Consider the following 16,917-nt stretch of genomic DNA (forward strand, 5'->3'; position numbering starts at 1 on the left):
AACAGTAACTAGAGACTAGCATAGAGTTCTTGCACCATTTCGTGTTGATGTAAACACACAAGCCACCACCGCGAGTCTTACCGCAGAGAGCTGTATTTCTGTCGGCACGAAACGAGGCGAGCCCGCTCTAGCTGAATGGCGGCATCCGAACTCTGTCGCTGAGCCACGCCTCCGTGAAAACAAAGACGCAGCAGTCTCTAAACTCACGCCGCGTAGCCTGCTGGAGTCGGATATAGTCCAGTTTATTGTCCAGGAGCAAACATTTGAGAGCAGGATAGACGGAGAGCCGGCCGGCTAGGGTTTGTTTTTAGCCTAGCATGGACCTCCGCCCTCTTTCGCGCTTCCGCTTTCGCGACACCGCTTACGACGTCCTCTCCCCGGCCACCGGCATCAGGCGACGCCGAGGGCTGGAGGCCTGGTCTCCGCAGCAAGCCGAGTACGCGTAGCGCCTCCTGCAGGTCATCATGCAGCTTGGTTTTTGCATGAGTCTTATATTTCAGTAGTGTCTGGCGATGGTAGACACGAACACTGGTTGCTCCGATGTCCATGTGTTGCAAAAGTCGGGCTTATTTAACAAAAATAGCACCATTGTGGATCCGGAGTGGCCGCTGCATGCTACCGCGCCGCCATCTTGGATCTTTACATTGTCATGTTTACATGACAATGTAAACATGTCATTGGCGTGGAAGAGCTTCACTGTGAGTGAAGAATACATAAAGTTCGAAATATGTTATAATTTTAAGGCCAAAGTAAACAGTGGGAGAACCACCACAATAACTTTCGGATCAACAAACCTAATTAGACATTAATAACACCATCACCCAGCTGAAAATGCCCATTTTAAAAAAGAAGCTAAGAAGAGAATGTGGCTAAAGCTAGCCAGAGCTCAGAGCCAGCCACAAGTCAGCAGCCTCTCCTATCATTCCTTGGTATGAGCAGCGAAAAGACCAAAGCAATTACGAGGAAAATTATGGAATTCATGGCCCTGGATGACCAGCTGTTCTCCATAGTTGAGGACAGAGGGTTAAGAAATCGGATAAATTTCCTCGATACAGAGTAGGAGGTACTTTCCGACGTCGCGTTGCCCGAGTTGTTTAATCTCGTGTCATGTCACACGCGCCTGTTATATGTCAACATTTGGGTACACAAATCCGGGAGAGTGGAAGGGGGGTGCATGGCAGAGGCAGGCTAAATACTATACAAATTGTGCCGTTGTGATTTAATGTGCTGAGTAACGTAATTTTTCCCACCGTGTCCGATATTAAAATCAGTGCGACACACATTGCAAAAGGCGTGGGCATTGTCGATATGGCTTCGGGATATGAAATTCAATTCTTCCATCCATCATGTTAAATGTACATGTATATTTAGTTTTTTTCACTGGAGCACCAGCTGAGTCTTCTCCCATCTAACAGTGATGCTTGTTTTAACATCCCATGTCTACTGCCTGCACAGATATCAACAGCGCAAATGGGTTTTGGTTGCCAGGTTGAGGTCATACATGATTTGTAATGTGTATGATGTGTCGATTGTGTGAGTAGGATGCTTTTCATACAAGATCTGGCAACTGGACAACCTTGGAATAATATATTGATGTGATTATTCATATAATGTGGTTTGGGCCATACAAATTACGGGAGTTTTTTTGGGAGAAATAACAAAACGGGAGACTACCGGGAAAAACGGGAGTGTTGACAGGTATGGTTACAAGCCGTTCCCGAAACAGTGCTCAGTTTTACAACTGATAATTGGACATTTAACGTAAGCTTAATGTCAGTGTTGAGCGTATTGGACACTTCAGTTTTGTTCATAGGCTTTTAATCTTTGGAATTGTTTTGTTAGATGAGTAAAAAGAGAAAAAGGTCCATTTATAAAAATAGTGGAAAATGACATCTGTTATATAAAGCAACTCATTTGCAGTTAATTGTTATTTCTACCTCTTTCCAGTCACAGAGCACTTTATTTTGAGAGTTGTTTAAGTGAGAGAAGATCCTGTAACTTGGTGCAGTTTGGGGGAAATTTTAATGTTTAATAATTTATTTTGTTATGAAAATAAAATGTTGCATTGAAGAAAGGTAGATGTTGTTTGTATATGCGGTCAATAATAGTTCTTAGAAAGAAAATCAAAATCGGAATCGGCAGGTCACACTTGCAAAAAATTGGAAATTGAAATTGCAATCGGTGCATCTCTAGTGCGCATGTATAAACATCATGTGACCACACAGCCATCATACCGCTCAGGAAGGAGAAGCATTCTGTCTCCTAGAGATTAATGTAGTTTGGTGTTAAAAGTGCAAATCAATCCCAGAACAACATTGAAATGTGCGTAAGCAATTTCCCACAAGCATATCGGGATTTATAAATATAAACTTGCCGTAAATATGTGCGCACCATCCGGACACTCTTTACTATGTGTACACACTCTTTTACTGGTGTTTGTGAATTGGTGACTCCAGCTGGACTATTAATGAACTGAATAGTCTGATTCTAAACTCTGATTTTCATTTAAGAATTATTTAGAATAAAAATTAATGTAATTTAGCACTTGAAACCAAAGTAATCATTATCAAGCGAGTAATAGGCTAGATTATTTTTATGTAACTAATTGAAAAGGTGTTCAAATATAAGCTGTAAAAGGGAAATATTGGTTTGGGATATGCTGCATTTGGAGAACTTTCCCATGACATCATAGAGAAGGAAAATACATATACTAATAATGACAACAAAGATTTCTTGGTTTGAGATATTTTATTTTCTATTACAATCATCTACTGCGAAAGTACAGCATTTGAATAGAGATTGTCATCTGTAATGTGATGCGTACTTGACTCGGTAAAACAGACTGTAACTATAAGTAGTGTTGTTAAGTAACGGAATACATAAATGGGATTACATATTTACTGTAAAATACAAAATATAAGTACATTTATTCCACTACAGTTACAATTTAAATAATTGTAATTAGAATACAGTTACATTCAAAAAGTATTTTGATTACTGAAGAGATTACTTTGCATTTAATTGTATTATTTGTTTCATTTAATATTTAGTCCTTTTAGATGGAAAACATTTATACATATAAATGATGTGATCCAAAGTGCACTTGAACAGCGGTGAAACACTTTCTTGTGATGTGTTACATTCATACGAGCAGACAGAGAAGTACGTTTGAAGTTTGGAGCAGAAGAAATAGAAATAAACATTGTGTAAATTGTCAGCTTTACGCAAAGCTAAAATGTTATTTCTGGCCATTTTACATGCACATGTTACCAGACACAATCATATTTATTATCAAGGAAATTCATGTTTGGATCCTAATTTCTTTTTTCTAGTAAGATCTTTGATATTAGGACAAACATCATATTCTTGATAATAATTTGTGTATTGTTTTCCTGTAAAAATATCTAAAAATCCTTAAAGCAAGATCAGTTTGATTTATCTTGTTTTAGAAACAAGACTGCATAAGATATTTAATTTTTTCAGAGAATGTATTTTTAACGTGTATTTTACTGGCAGAGTTTTTATAGTCAAAACAAGTGAAAAATATCTACCAGTGCTGAAGAAGTAATCCAAAGTATTTAGAATACATTACTGACCTTGAGTAATCTAACGGAATACCTTACAAATGACATTTTACAGCATGTATTCTGTAATCTGTGGTGGAATACATTTCAAAAGTAACCCTCCCAACCACATTCAGTAGTCGAATGGACCATTGGAGAGACATGTCTTATCAGAAACAGTATTGTACAGCTGCAAACAGTTGCTTCCGCATCTGAGACGTCAATCCACGCATCTTATCACGCTATTCTCCATGGCATATACGCACAACTCACCACGTGCCCCACCGCGAGTGAGAACCACATTATAGTGACCACTAGGTGGTTACCCCACGTGACTTATCTCTTATAATACAGTTTATCGTACAGTTAAATACAGTATGTATTAGTAAATGCATATGGTAATTGTATGCAGATGAGGATATGCATAGTAAAAACAGGTGTACACTCCGTATACATTATTGTTATTTTGGGAAGGATATGGGGTGGGGAATGAATTACGTGCGTGTATGCACAAGGAAAAAGAATGAGGCTTGCAAGCGGAAGAACACCATCCCTACTGTGAAGCATGGGGGTGGCAGCATCATATTTTGGGGGTGCTTTGCTGCAGGAGGAACATCTCAAGGCATCAGCCAGGAAGTTAAAGCTCGGTCACAAATGGGTCTTCCGAATGGACAATGACCCCAAGCATACCTCCGAAATTGTGGCAAAATAGCTTAAGGACAACAAAGTCAAGGTATTGGAGTGGCCATCACAAAGTCCTGACCTCAATCCAATAGAAAATGTGTGGGCAGAACTGAAAAGTGTGTTCGAGCAAGGAGGCCAACAAACCTGAATCAGTTACACCAGTTCTGTCTGCAGGAATGGGACAAAATTCCAGCAACTTATTGTGAGAAGCTTGTGGAAGGAAACCCAAAATGTTTGACTCAAGTTAAACAATTTAAAGGCAATGCCACCAAATACTGACAAAGTGTATGTAAACTTCTGACCCACTGAGAATGTGATGAAAGAAATAAAAGCTGAAATATATCATTCTCTCTACTATTATTCTGACATTTCACATTCTTAAAATAAAGTAGTGATCCTAACTGACTTAAGACAGGGAATGTTTTCTACGATTAAATGTCAGGAATTGTGAAAAACTGAGTTTTAATGTATTTGGCTAAGGTGTATGTACACTTCTGACTTCAACTGTAGATGTACATTTGCATGACAGTTATGCACATTTTACCCGCCACACAATTCTCATTACTGCAAAGGGGAAAAATATAGTCATTATGATATTTACATTATAGCAATATGTCAAAATTAAATATTGTTTACATTATGAATTATACATCATAGCAGTACTTTCTTGGAACTGAATATAATGGAATTAATTTTTTAAGTTAAAATATTCTACATATCTTGATATTTGCAGTTTAACTGGATACTAAACATACATTTTCCAAAAATCCTTAAACTTCTAAAAAAATATTAGCCTAATGGTCCTAAATGTAAGATTAATTGTATTTATGAAAAATATAATTTCCCATTTTTTGAATTGATTTGGATTGGAACATGACTGGGACATTTTGTTGAAAGGTGAGAATTACCCATTCCACCATGGAGAATTATACCTGAAATCACACAAATGATCCTGTTGAAAAGTTTACACACCCTTGGTTCTTAATATATCGTCTGTTGCTTTCCCAAGCATTAATAACTGAAGCCTGTTTTGATACTTGTATGAGTTTCTCAATTGTCCTGGCAAAGTTGGATCTGAACATCATTTATTTATTTTAGGGAAGAACTCAAACTGCATGAACATTTTTTATTTTGTCTTATATATATTATGACAAATAGCTTCATTGGGGCAAAAATACTAAATGAAAAACAAAATGCAATTTTTATAATCCTCTTATGGCTGTCATGTATTCTCTTTGTAGGTTGTTGAGCAGTTAGGGCAGTTTGAGCAGACTGCACACAGGAGGCAGTTAACACACATACGGACTGAAGTGACGATACCCCGCGGGTCAGCGGTCAAGTACCCTGTCATTGTGTGGTGGTCTCCATTGACTGGAGAACTGGGTCGGATTGCAGAGTGCGGCCATAACAGATGTTTCTTTACTGTTAACAAGTCTTATCATTCACATCCATTGACACAGGCTTTCCTCTTTTATGGTGAGTGTGATTGAACCATAAATGCATTTATTTTTATTTAATGCATATATATTCATAATATGGTTCTATGAGTCTTCAGTGCAGTTTAAATGGACTGAAAATCTCTATGGCCAGTCTTTGTTTCTAGAAACCTAATGCAATAAATTATACTATTTATACTTACTATTTGCATTATAGAATATGGTTATATTCCGTGTCAACTCAACCCAAAAACAAATTACTGGTGAACGAGACAATAATATCAAAATCTGCCACATTTAGGGCAGAAAAAGTATAAGAAAGCAGTACAAACGCAAGCATCATTGGTGTTTGACCCCTAATGATGCATTCCAGAGCTTTGTAAATGTGTATTATTGAATTCCAAAATGACCTATAGGTATTGCACTAATTGAAGAGCCATGTGCGTCCCATATTTAATTATTTGCAGCCACATTGAGAGTCCCAGACCTCTGGGATTTAACCATATAGAGCTTTAAAAACGACGATACAATTAGAAAAGTTTGTTCTGAATCACAGTATGAAAGGATATTATGATATCTTTAATACTTCCAGAATTATAGGCACTCCAACTTTGGAAAAACTGTTTTGGACTGGTGTGCTGAAGTCAACTGATTTTAGTAATAGATCTACATATCTCAAATAATGACCTTTCTAAGATTATTTTTGACCTGTAGTTTTGCCCAAAAATCATAGATGAAATGTGATATTTTGGCTTCCTTTATCATTTATGTTTATTGATCTTCAGAAAACGTATTAACAAAATCTAAAAATTTCAACCGGGGACTTTTGACATTAAATATACTTCCAGGTTTAAATTGAATATTAAACATCATACCTTTTTGTTTGATCTGAAATGTCAAAAATCCTACAGCTTTGTTTATTTCTAAGTTTAAATGGGGTTCAAATAGTACTATTATTACTATTCAATATTTATTCATCCTTTTTATTTATTCAGGTACAGATTTCAGCATTGAAAGTCTTCCTCTTCCGAGAAGCAAGCACCACCAGTGGGCGCTGTTTCACGAGGAATCACCCAAGAACAACTACAAGCTCTTTCATGAGATGCTCATCAGCCTGTTCAACCACACAGCCACCTTCAGTCAGCACTCTCACCTGCCCCTCACAACACAACACCTGGAGAGCATCAGCGCTCTCACCATGCAAACACACCTGCTGCCTCTGGATTACAAAAACCACCTGAGGAAAACCCTTGCGCCCGTGGTGTACGTTCAGTCAGACTGCGATCCGCCGTCTGATAGAGATGTATACGTTCAAGAGCTGATGAAGCACATTCAGGTAGACTCGTACGGAGAGTGTCTTCATAATAAAGAGCTGCCACCCCACCTGAAAGACTCCACTGCCATGGACCATCCAGATTTCTATCAGATACTCGCTCAGTACAAGTTCATCCTGGCTTTTGAGAATGCCATCTGTGATGACTATATCACAGAGAAACTGTGGCGACCGCTCAAACTCGGTGTTGTGCCGGTGTACTATGGAGCTCCTAACGTTCGCATGTGGTTGCCAAATAACAGGAGCGCAATTGTGGTGAACCCCAGTGAAGCGCCAGAGAGACTGGCTCAGTATTTAAAGAGGTTAGACAGGAATGACTGGGAATATCTCAAATATCTGGAGTGGAAGCACAAGCAAGAGGTCTCTAATGTGAATCTGGTAAAGGAACTGAAGGAACGTCGTTGGGGAGTTCAGGATCTCACTCGAGATAACTTCATCGATGTCTTTGAGTGTATGGTGTGTAACAGAGTCTGGGAAAATATCTACAGACAGGACCAGGTAACAATTACAGTAGGGTAATTCTGTGTCAACTCAAGCAGAGGTCTCCACCTCCAAAAAAATCTGTTTTTTATAATGTTTTTACTTGTGAAATTAAAATAAGTATTAAATGCCATGGATCAATATTTCAAAATTTCAAACATTCCAATGCCAATTTTAACATGATTTTAAAGCAGAACAGGTGAAGAAAACAAGTGTAGAAAGTTGCCAGTGTTGTGATTTTATTTTTACAAAGAGATAGGTAGATCTATTACTAAAATCAGTTAACATTTTCAATAGTTAAAAAACAAATGTGGGTCACATGGTATGAAGCTAGTTTTGCAACAAAACAAAGCTCTGAAGTACAAATAATGTTGAAACCTTAAGGTAAAATCTTGATTTTTAAAATACACTATTATTAAGAATATGTGACACACTGTGCCCAAACCTGACGGCAGTCGACACGCAATAAAATATATATTTTTATATATATATGTTTATCAGAGTTTTTGTCCTAACCAGCTTCAATGAGTATCGGGACATTCTGTCGAATCGATTGCTTGTTTTTTATTTTCTGCATCACTCTGTCCACTCTGAACTGGCACTGGTCCAAAAATCAGATCTTGTTCTATCTTAATAAACTATTAAATGAGTAAAAAAGATTTTTGACGGATTAACCTAGTAGTGTTTGTAAAGAAGCGTATTATTAATAATTATCAGAATAAACCATTTATTATGACAACTTTACTGTTGTCCTGTCAAAATATTTACTATTATTTACTGTGTCTCTTTTCTTTGGGCCATGACAGAAACTGCCATCCAAAGTGTGGCGAGCTGAAGAGAGTCATCTCAAGTGTCCACCTCCAAAGCTGTTTGACTTTACTGTAAACCCCTCAAACAGCTCATCTCTACGGCACATCTGGAGAGCCAGTTTTGAGCAGTCCAGGAGAGAAGCCCGAGCTCTCAGACTCATGATTCAGAGGAACACAAACTTCACCGTGGCACAGTTCTGGAGAGAGGTCTTCAATGACTAATAACCAGCAGAAAACTGAGATGACTGACAGTAGGTTCAGATGTGTAATAATTGTGTGGATTTTTAGTAGTTTATTTTGTTGATATTAAAAGCTATATATTTTTACCATCATGGCCTTAATAGTCTTTTTTTTTTATCTACTAAAAAGTGAAAGGTAGAATTTTTAGACTGTTAAAACTCTAAATGCACTTTTGCACATTTGTTATTTTTAGGCAAATTCAAAAATATTACATATTTTCCATCTTTTATAAATACAAATTAAAAAGATTTGTTGGAATGAGTTTTTTGTTGTTGTTGACAATGGATTATTTTATCTGATGCTCTATGCTCATCCTCATATCGTTCCAAACCTGTATGACGTTCATTTGCAGAATGCAAAAAAAAAAAAGTTTTAATGAATTTCATGGTCTGTCTTTTCATGTCAGTGAATAGTGTCTCACTTTAAAGCTTCATTTACTCACACTTATGCCATCTCAAACTCGTTCTACTTTCTTTCTTCTGTGGAACACAAACAAATCTTTTTTGATGGAGATATGATGTGTATGTTCATACAATGTAAGTCAATAAGGGTCCAACACTTTTATGCTCAAAAAAGGACATGAAGGCAGCACAAAGGTAATCCATATGACTCCAGTGGTTTAATCCATGTCTTCTGAAGTGTGTACAGTTCTCGGCATAATGGTCAAACATGAAGAAGTTTAATCAATCTTCAAATCATGTTCACACCTAGAAGGATAGTGAAAAGAGTTAAAATTTTGGCCTCTTCTATGTCGTATGGATTACCTTTACTGCCTTTATGTCCTTTTTGGAGCTTGAAACATTTGGAAAATATCTTTGTTTGTGTTCAGCAGAAGAAAGAGAGTCACATGAGTTTGAGAGGACAAAGGAGTGAGTACATGATGAGAGAATTATCACATTTGGGTGAATTATTCCTTTAAAAAAGAACAGTATAATAAATGTAATCCATGCAGCTTGTGCATCATATTCCAAGTCTACTAAAGGCATATGATAGGTTTTAGTGACCCAGTCATTTTGAAGTTGTCATTTATATTTGTATAGTGTTTTTCACAACACGCATCGTTTCAAAGCAGCTTTACAGAAAATGAAACTGTAATATCTATAATATCTTAGAGTCATCATTGTGTAGTTTCATGAAATCTGATTTTAAATTGTTTATAAAAGTAAAGAATTGAATAATATTTGTATTAATAACTCCAGTGAGCAAGCTGAAGGCGACTGTGGCAAGGAACACAAAACTCCATAAGATGTGGATTAATGGAGAAAATAACCTTGGGAGAAACCAGACTCACTGTGGGGGCCAGTTCCCCTCTGGCTAACATCATTAATATAATGTAAATATTACTTGTGTATAGTTAAAGTCATGGTTTAAAATTATTAAACTAAATAAGTGTTAAGAGTCTGTGTTTAAACATTGATTTTGTAAAACTGTAAGATTAATGACCAAAGTCTTTGAAGTTCATCCTGGATTAACTGCAGAAGTTCACATAGATGCAATTGTCCTTGTTAATTGACTGATAAAGGGTTTTGTTGGCAATTGATAGTCTATGCATTCCATTTCAAGAGTGTAGTCCGTCAATAGACCGAGGTGATGCAGGCAGAGATCAGTGAGGTGTATCGCAGTTCAACCGGCCGGTCATTTCGGTGAGGTTCGGTGTGGTCTATCCTAAGTCCATAGTTCAGGCAGTGGCATATGAAGTATCTGATGTCTTACAGTTGGAGTTGGCATCAGTTCATCCTGAAGTCAATAGACTGAAGTGATGTCTGGCTGGGACCGGCTGTAGTTTGTCGTCATCACTCAGCGACACGTAGCAGTGGAGTCTTTTTTTTTTTTTTGTCCAATTATTAGTACCTCTGTTTTGTCAGAATTGAGTAGAAGGAAATTTCTGGCCATCCAATCTTTGATTTCATTGATACACTCTGCTAATTTGGAGAATTGTGAAATTTTGTCAGGTTTAGAAGAAATATAAAGTTGTGTATCGTCGGCATAACAGTGGAAACTTGTACCATGATTCCTGATAATATTTCCCAGGGGAAGCATGTATAAGGAGAAAAGCAGAGGCCCTAAAACGGATCCCTGTGGCTCTCCATACTTTACTTTTGTTTGATTTGCCAATCCCTTGTTTACACATTCAAAGTGGTAACGGTCTGCTAAACAGGACTTGAACCAAGCTAATGCAAGTCCACTAATGCCAATTTTCAGTGAAAATGTTGTCATCCGTTGCGCATTTATGAGTGCTATGAAAAAGTTTGTTCACATGAGAACTTGCATTGCTTGTATCATGAACTTGCAATGGACAATCAAGGTTTTCACTGAAAATTATATTCATTTCTAGTTGTTCCTCAACAAAACCTGTTGAATGTCTTCAGAAGACTTGGAATATGATGCACAAGCCACGTGGTCTACGTTTATGATTTACTTTTTGGTGGTTGTTTAAGGTTTAAATTGAGGCACTATTAGGGCTGGAACAACGTGTCGACATCATTGATGACGTCGACGCAAAAAATACGTCAACGCAAAATATGCACGTCGATTCGTCAGACCCAAAACAAAGATGGTGGCGCCGGAGAGTAGTAGCAACACGAGTGGCTCCTCAGACTATCAGAAGTGCAAGGCGGCATGCACTCGTTCCTCTAAAGTATGGGAATTCTTTCATTTAAAAGGAAACAATTCCGTGATGTGTCGTCTTTGCAAAATGGAGATGGCCTTCCATTCTAGCACCACGGCAATGCACCAGCACCTGAAGAGGTGCCACTCGGGAGCAGCTGCAGATGACAGAGCACCGTAAGTTTTTTTTCAACTCCCCACTTTGCACTCGATGTTGGAGTAGGCTATAATACGTTGTCGACACCTAAAGTTTTTCGCTTATAGATATTAATAATGTGCTTATAGCTATAAATGTCGTGAAAAATACATAGAGGACACTGACAACGCGCTGACAAACAGGACCAAGCAGGTAACATTTAATAAAGTCTCAACTTTCAAATTTGGTCAGTCAAAGAAAATTAAACCACAAATAGGCCTACTATTTTGTGGCTCTTTAATGTGTCGTGACAGATTGCCTCAGTTAAAGCTGCTCGTGAATCGATCATCTTTTCCTTGGTTAATTTATAGCATCAAATAGGCTAAACATGAATGTAGCCTACATCAGAAGGACTGTTGTTTTAACCGCTGAAAGATCAAATCCACCGACGTTAATCTCTCTCCTGACTACTTTGTCGGATTAATGGGGAGATAATCGAATCGAAATCGAATCAGACTGAAAAAAAAAAAATGAATCATTAGATTAATCGATGCATCGAAAAAATTATCGCTAGATTAATCGTTTAAAAAATAATCCTTTATCCCAGCCCTAGGCGATATCCATTGCCATTGCATTGAAAAGACGGACCGCGATATTCATTAAAACATCAAATTTTGTGTCATGAAGTTATGGAACAACATATGGGTTAGTAAATTATGACCATTTTTATTTTGGATGAACTTTTCGTTTAGCAGCTTGGTTGTGCTGATCCTAGAGTATTTCTCAAACAGGCTGCTGTTGGAATAGGGCATTTTGATCAAGCAGACTTCGCCAGAATGTTGTATTTAATCTAGACTATAAAACCAAAAATAAATGTATTGGGAAAAGACCCCTTTATGTTGGCTCTTTTGTGTGAGTCTGGCAGACGAGCAGGTTTCATGGATACTGTATTCTAAATAAAGCCTCAAAAAGTCAGCACTCAATGTAGCAGACTCGAGTCATGTGTAGTAACAACAAATAATGAGACATTTGCTCCCCACACTTTGTAGTGAAGATATGATTCACATGCTCTGTATATATTAATATGTCCAGTTTCTTCATTGATGGTCCTTTAGTGAGTCTAGTCCTGGAATTTCATTTATTTTCACTAGATGGAGACAAAGTTTATGTTTCAAGTCAAGTGGTTTTTATTGTCGTTTCAACCATATACAGTTAGTACAGTACACAGCAAAACGAGACAACGTTCCTCCAGGACCATGGTGCTACATAAAAACAACAAAGGACCAACATAGGACCACATGAGACTACACAACGGAATAAAATACCTATATAAACTACCTATATATACCTATATAAAGTGCACGTGCAAACATGTGCAAAAAGTACAGGACAGTACAACAATTTACTGACAATGAACAGGACAATAGACAGTGCAGCGCCGACCAGTACTCAGTAGTGCAAAAGATGACAGTTTCTAAAAATGTAAACATAACATACTATGAGATAATGTTCTATGCACATAGCAGTTATTGAGGTAGCAGACAGTTATAAAGTGACAGTTATTAAAGTGCAACTCAGGACACGTGTGTGTCAAACCAGTCTCTGAGTATTGAGAAGTCTGATGGCTTGGGGAAGAAGCTGTTACACAGTCTGGCCGTGAGGGCCCGAATGCTTCGGTACCTCTTGCCAGACGGGAGGAGGGTAAAGAGTTTGTGTGAGGGGTGTGTGGGGTCAGTCCACAATGCTGGTTGCTTTAGTGGATACAGTGTTTTTTGTAAATGTCTTTGATGGAGGGAAGAGAGACCCCAATGATCTTCTCAGCTGTCCTCACTATCCTCTGCAGGGCTTTGTGGTCCGAAACGGTGCAAGTCCCAAACCAGGCAGTGATGCAGCTGCTCAGGATGCTCTCAATAGTCCCTCTATAGAATGTAGTGAGGATGGGGGTTGGGAGATGTGCTTTCCTCAGCCTTCGAAGAAAGTAGAGACGCTGCTGGGCATTCTTGGTGATAGAGCTGGTGTTGAGGGACCAGGTGAGGTTCTCCACCAGGTGAACACCAAGAAATTTGGTGCTCTTGACGATCTCCACAGAGGAGCCGTCGATGTTCAGCGGAGTGTGTTCACCTTGTGCTCTCCTAAAGTCAACAACCATCTCTTTTGTTTTGTCGACATTCAGGGACAGGTTGTTGGCTCTACACCAGTTCGTCAGCAGCTGCACCTCCTCTCTGTATGCTGACTCGTTGTTCTTGCTGATGAGACCCACCATGGTCGTGTCATCGGCGAACTTGATGATGTGATTCGAGCTGTGCATTGCTGCACAGTCGTGAGTCAGCAGAGTGAACAGCAGTGGACTGAGCACACAGCCCTGGGGGCCCCAGTGCTCAGTGTGGTGGTGGTGGAGATGCTGTTCCCGATCCGGACTGACTGAGGTCTCCCAGTCAGGAAGTCCAGGATCCAGTTGCAGAGGGAGGTGTCCAGGCCCAGCAGGTTCAGCTTTCCAATCAGGTGCTGGGGAATGATTGTGTTGAATGCTGAGCTGAAATCTATGAACAGCATTCGAACGTATGAGTCCTTATTGTCTAGGTGGGTGAGGGCCAGATGGAGGGTTGTGGTGATGGCATCGTCCGTTGAACGGTTTGAACGATACGCAAACTGCAGTGGGTCTAGTGAGGGGGGCAGCTGGGTCTTAATCTGCCTCATGACGAGCCTCTCAAGCACTTCATGATGATGGGTGTAAGTGCGACGGGACGGTAGTCGTTGAGGCAGGACACTGAAGACTTCTTTGGCATGGGGATGATGGTGGTGGCCTTGAAGCACGTTGGAACGACGGCGCTGCTCAGAGAGATGTTGAAGATGTCGGTAAGAACATCTGCTAGCTGGTCTGCACATCCTCTGAGCACTCTGCCAGGAATGTTGTCTGGTCCAGCAGCCTTCCGTGGGTTGACTCTACGTAGAGTTTTCCTCACATCTGCCGTGGTAAGACAGAGCACCTGGTCGTTGGGAGGAGGGGTGGACTTCCTCGCCATCACGTCGTTCTGCACTTCAAACCGAGCGTAGAAGTCGTTCAGCGCATCTGGAAGGGAGGCATCTTTGTCACAGGCAACTGATGTTGTCCTGTAGTTGGTGATGGCCTGGATGCCCTGCCACATGCGCCGCGTGTCACCGCTGTCCTGAAAGTGACTGTGGATTCTCTGGGCGTGTGCGTGCTTTGCCTCTCTGATTGCCCGTGACAGTTTGGCCCTAGCTGTTCTTAGGGCTGCCTTATCGCCTGCTCTAAAGGCGGAGTCTCGGGACCTCAGCAGCGTGCGCACCTCCGCAGTCATCCACGGCTTCTGGTTGGAGCGTGTGGTGATGGTCTTGGAGAAAGTGACATCATCAATGCACTTGCTGATGTAGCTGGTCACTGATGCTGTGTATTCCTCCAAGTTGGTAGAATCGCCATATGTTGCAGCCTCCCTGAACATGTGCCAGTCAGTACACTCAAAACAGTCCTGAAGAGCAGAGATGGCTCCTGCTGGCCAGGTTTTCACCTGCTTCTGAAGCGGTTTTGTGCGTCTGACGAGCGGTCTGTATGCTGGAATTAACATAACAGAGATGTGGTCTGAGTAGCCGAGGTGAGGGCGGGCTCCGCCCGGCACGCCTGGGATGTTTGTGTAAACAAGATCAAGCTGCTCGCCCTCTCGTTGCAAAGTCCACATACTGATGGAATTTAGGGAGCACTGTCTTGAGATTTGCATGGTTGAAATCTCCGCGACAATAAACAGTCCGTTGGGGTGAGCGTTCTGCAGTTCAGCTCATAGCCCCATACAGTTCACAGAGCTTCCTTAGCGTTAGCTTGGGGAATGTAAACTCGGTTATGCAAACAGTGGTGAATTCCCGTAGTAGATAAAAAGGTCTGCATCTAACAGTCACAAGCTCCAACAGCGATGAACAGTAACTAGAGACTAGCATAGAGTTCTTGTACCATTTCGTGTTGATGTAAACACACAAGCCACCACCGCGAGTCTTACCGCAGAGAGCTGTATTTCTGTCGGCACGAAACGAGACGAGCCCGTCTAGCTGAATGGCGGCATCCGGAACTCTGTCGCTGAGCCACGTCTCCGTGAAAACAAAGACGCAGCAGTCTCTAAACTCACGCTGCGTAGCCTGCTGGAGTCGGATATAGTCCAGTTTATTGTCCAGGGAGCAAACATCTGAGAGCAGGATAGACGGGAGAGCCGGCCGGCTAGGGTTTGTTTTTAGCCTAGCATGGACCCCCGCCCTCTTTCCACGCTTCGCTTTCGCGACACCGCTTACGACGCCCTCTCCCCGCCACCGGCATCAGGCGACGCCGAGGGCTGGAGGCCTGGTCTCCGCAGCAAGCCGAGTACGCCAGCAGCCTCCTGCAGGTCATCATGCAGCTTGGTTTTTGCATGAGTCTTATATTTGAGTAGTGTCTGGCGATGGTAGACACGTAACACTGGTTGCTCCGATGTCCATGTGTTGCAAAAGTCGGGCTTTTTTAACAAAAATAGCACCATTGTGGATCCGGAGTGGCCGCTGCGTGCTACCGCGCCGCCATCTTCATATGCTTCATATGCTTTTTAATGTGCACACACTTACAACACATACTGTATTTCAATAAATTAGTGAGTGATATTTTCGACATAATAATTTAATAACTGCAGTAGTGCTGTTATTTAGTTAAATGTTTTATTATTATTTTATTATTATTATTGCACTATCCACAACAGTATTACATGTATTTTTGATAGCTTGTCAGACTACTAAAGGGTTGTATCTAAATAGGGCTTTGGGTCTAGAAGGTTAGGCGTATAAAAAAAAAATTATACTGGAAATGTATTATGCAGCAATAAATTATTGAAAGGCAGCAAATGGAAATCTGTCCAAAAATGGGCACACGAATAGTCTGCTCCAAAATCTGCAATCCCATCACCCCTAACTAGGTCAGCTTCCAATTTTAGCCAGTACCACACTTTGAAATGACATAAAGTCATTATTTCAGTTATTTAAAGTGAAGTTGATTCTGTAATATGTTTAAAACTTTAATGAAATAAAAGTGCTTTGACTGGAATAACCTGAGACATATTAAAGAAAAAAGACAATGTTTACAACATAACCAATATTTTCATACAGGATGATAAATCTGTTAAATTGCAGAGCATGAACTAGAATAGAACATGAAAATAAAAAAGACATTAATGTTAACAGAAATTTCGGTAACTCTTTACAATAAGGTTCAATTTGTTGACATTATTTAATGAACTAACGATGAACAATACTTTTACAGCATTTACTAATCTTGATATTTAATAAATGTTTAAAATTAAAAGTTGTATTAGTTAACATTAGTTAATACCCTATGAACTAACAATGACAAATTTTTGTTTTATTAAGTAACATAAGCTGAGATTAACCTCCTGAAACCTGAGCATGACTGCTGTGGGAATTTTCCATTTCCCTTTTTGATTTGTAACTAGCAGCACCTTATAAACAAGCAAAAACATTTTGTTTCTAGAGCAAATAGTTTTCCTAAAAACGAATGTCCACATATGTGGACAGAGAGACTACTGTACGTTGTGACATTTTAAATAACACTAAGCTATAGAAAGTCTGATTTGTTTTTCATCAA

General features: G+C 39.8%; 1 protein-coding gene across 1 annotated transcript in view; it reads left to right on the plus strand.

Moving 5' to 3' along the window:
• The window catches only part of fut10 (fucosyltransferase 10), a 47,832-nt gene that overhangs the window by 18,842 nt on the left and 12,073 nt on the right, over positions 1 to 16,917 (plus strand). Inside the window, exons 2-4 of the mRNA XM_052117884.1 lie at positions 5,489 to 5,723; positions 6,679 to 7,514; positions 8,303 to 8,556. Of these exons, the coding sequence (XP_051973844.1) occupies positions 5,489 to 5,723; positions 6,679 to 7,514; positions 8,303 to 8,527 (1,296 nt within the window). The 3' untranslated portion in view covers positions 8,528 to 8,556. The remainder of the gene's footprint in view (positions 1 to 5,488; positions 5,724 to 6,678; positions 7,515 to 8,302; positions 8,557 to 16,917) is intronic.

The sequence above is a fragment of the Xyrauchen texanus genome, chromosome 44, assembly GCF_025860055.1.
Source record: "Xyrauchen texanus isolate HMW12.3.18 chromosome 44, RBS_HiC_50CHRs, whole genome shotgun sequence".
Taxonomy (NCBI): Eukaryota; Metazoa; Chordata; class Actinopteri; order Cypriniformes; family Catostomidae; genus Xyrauchen; species Xyrauchen texanus.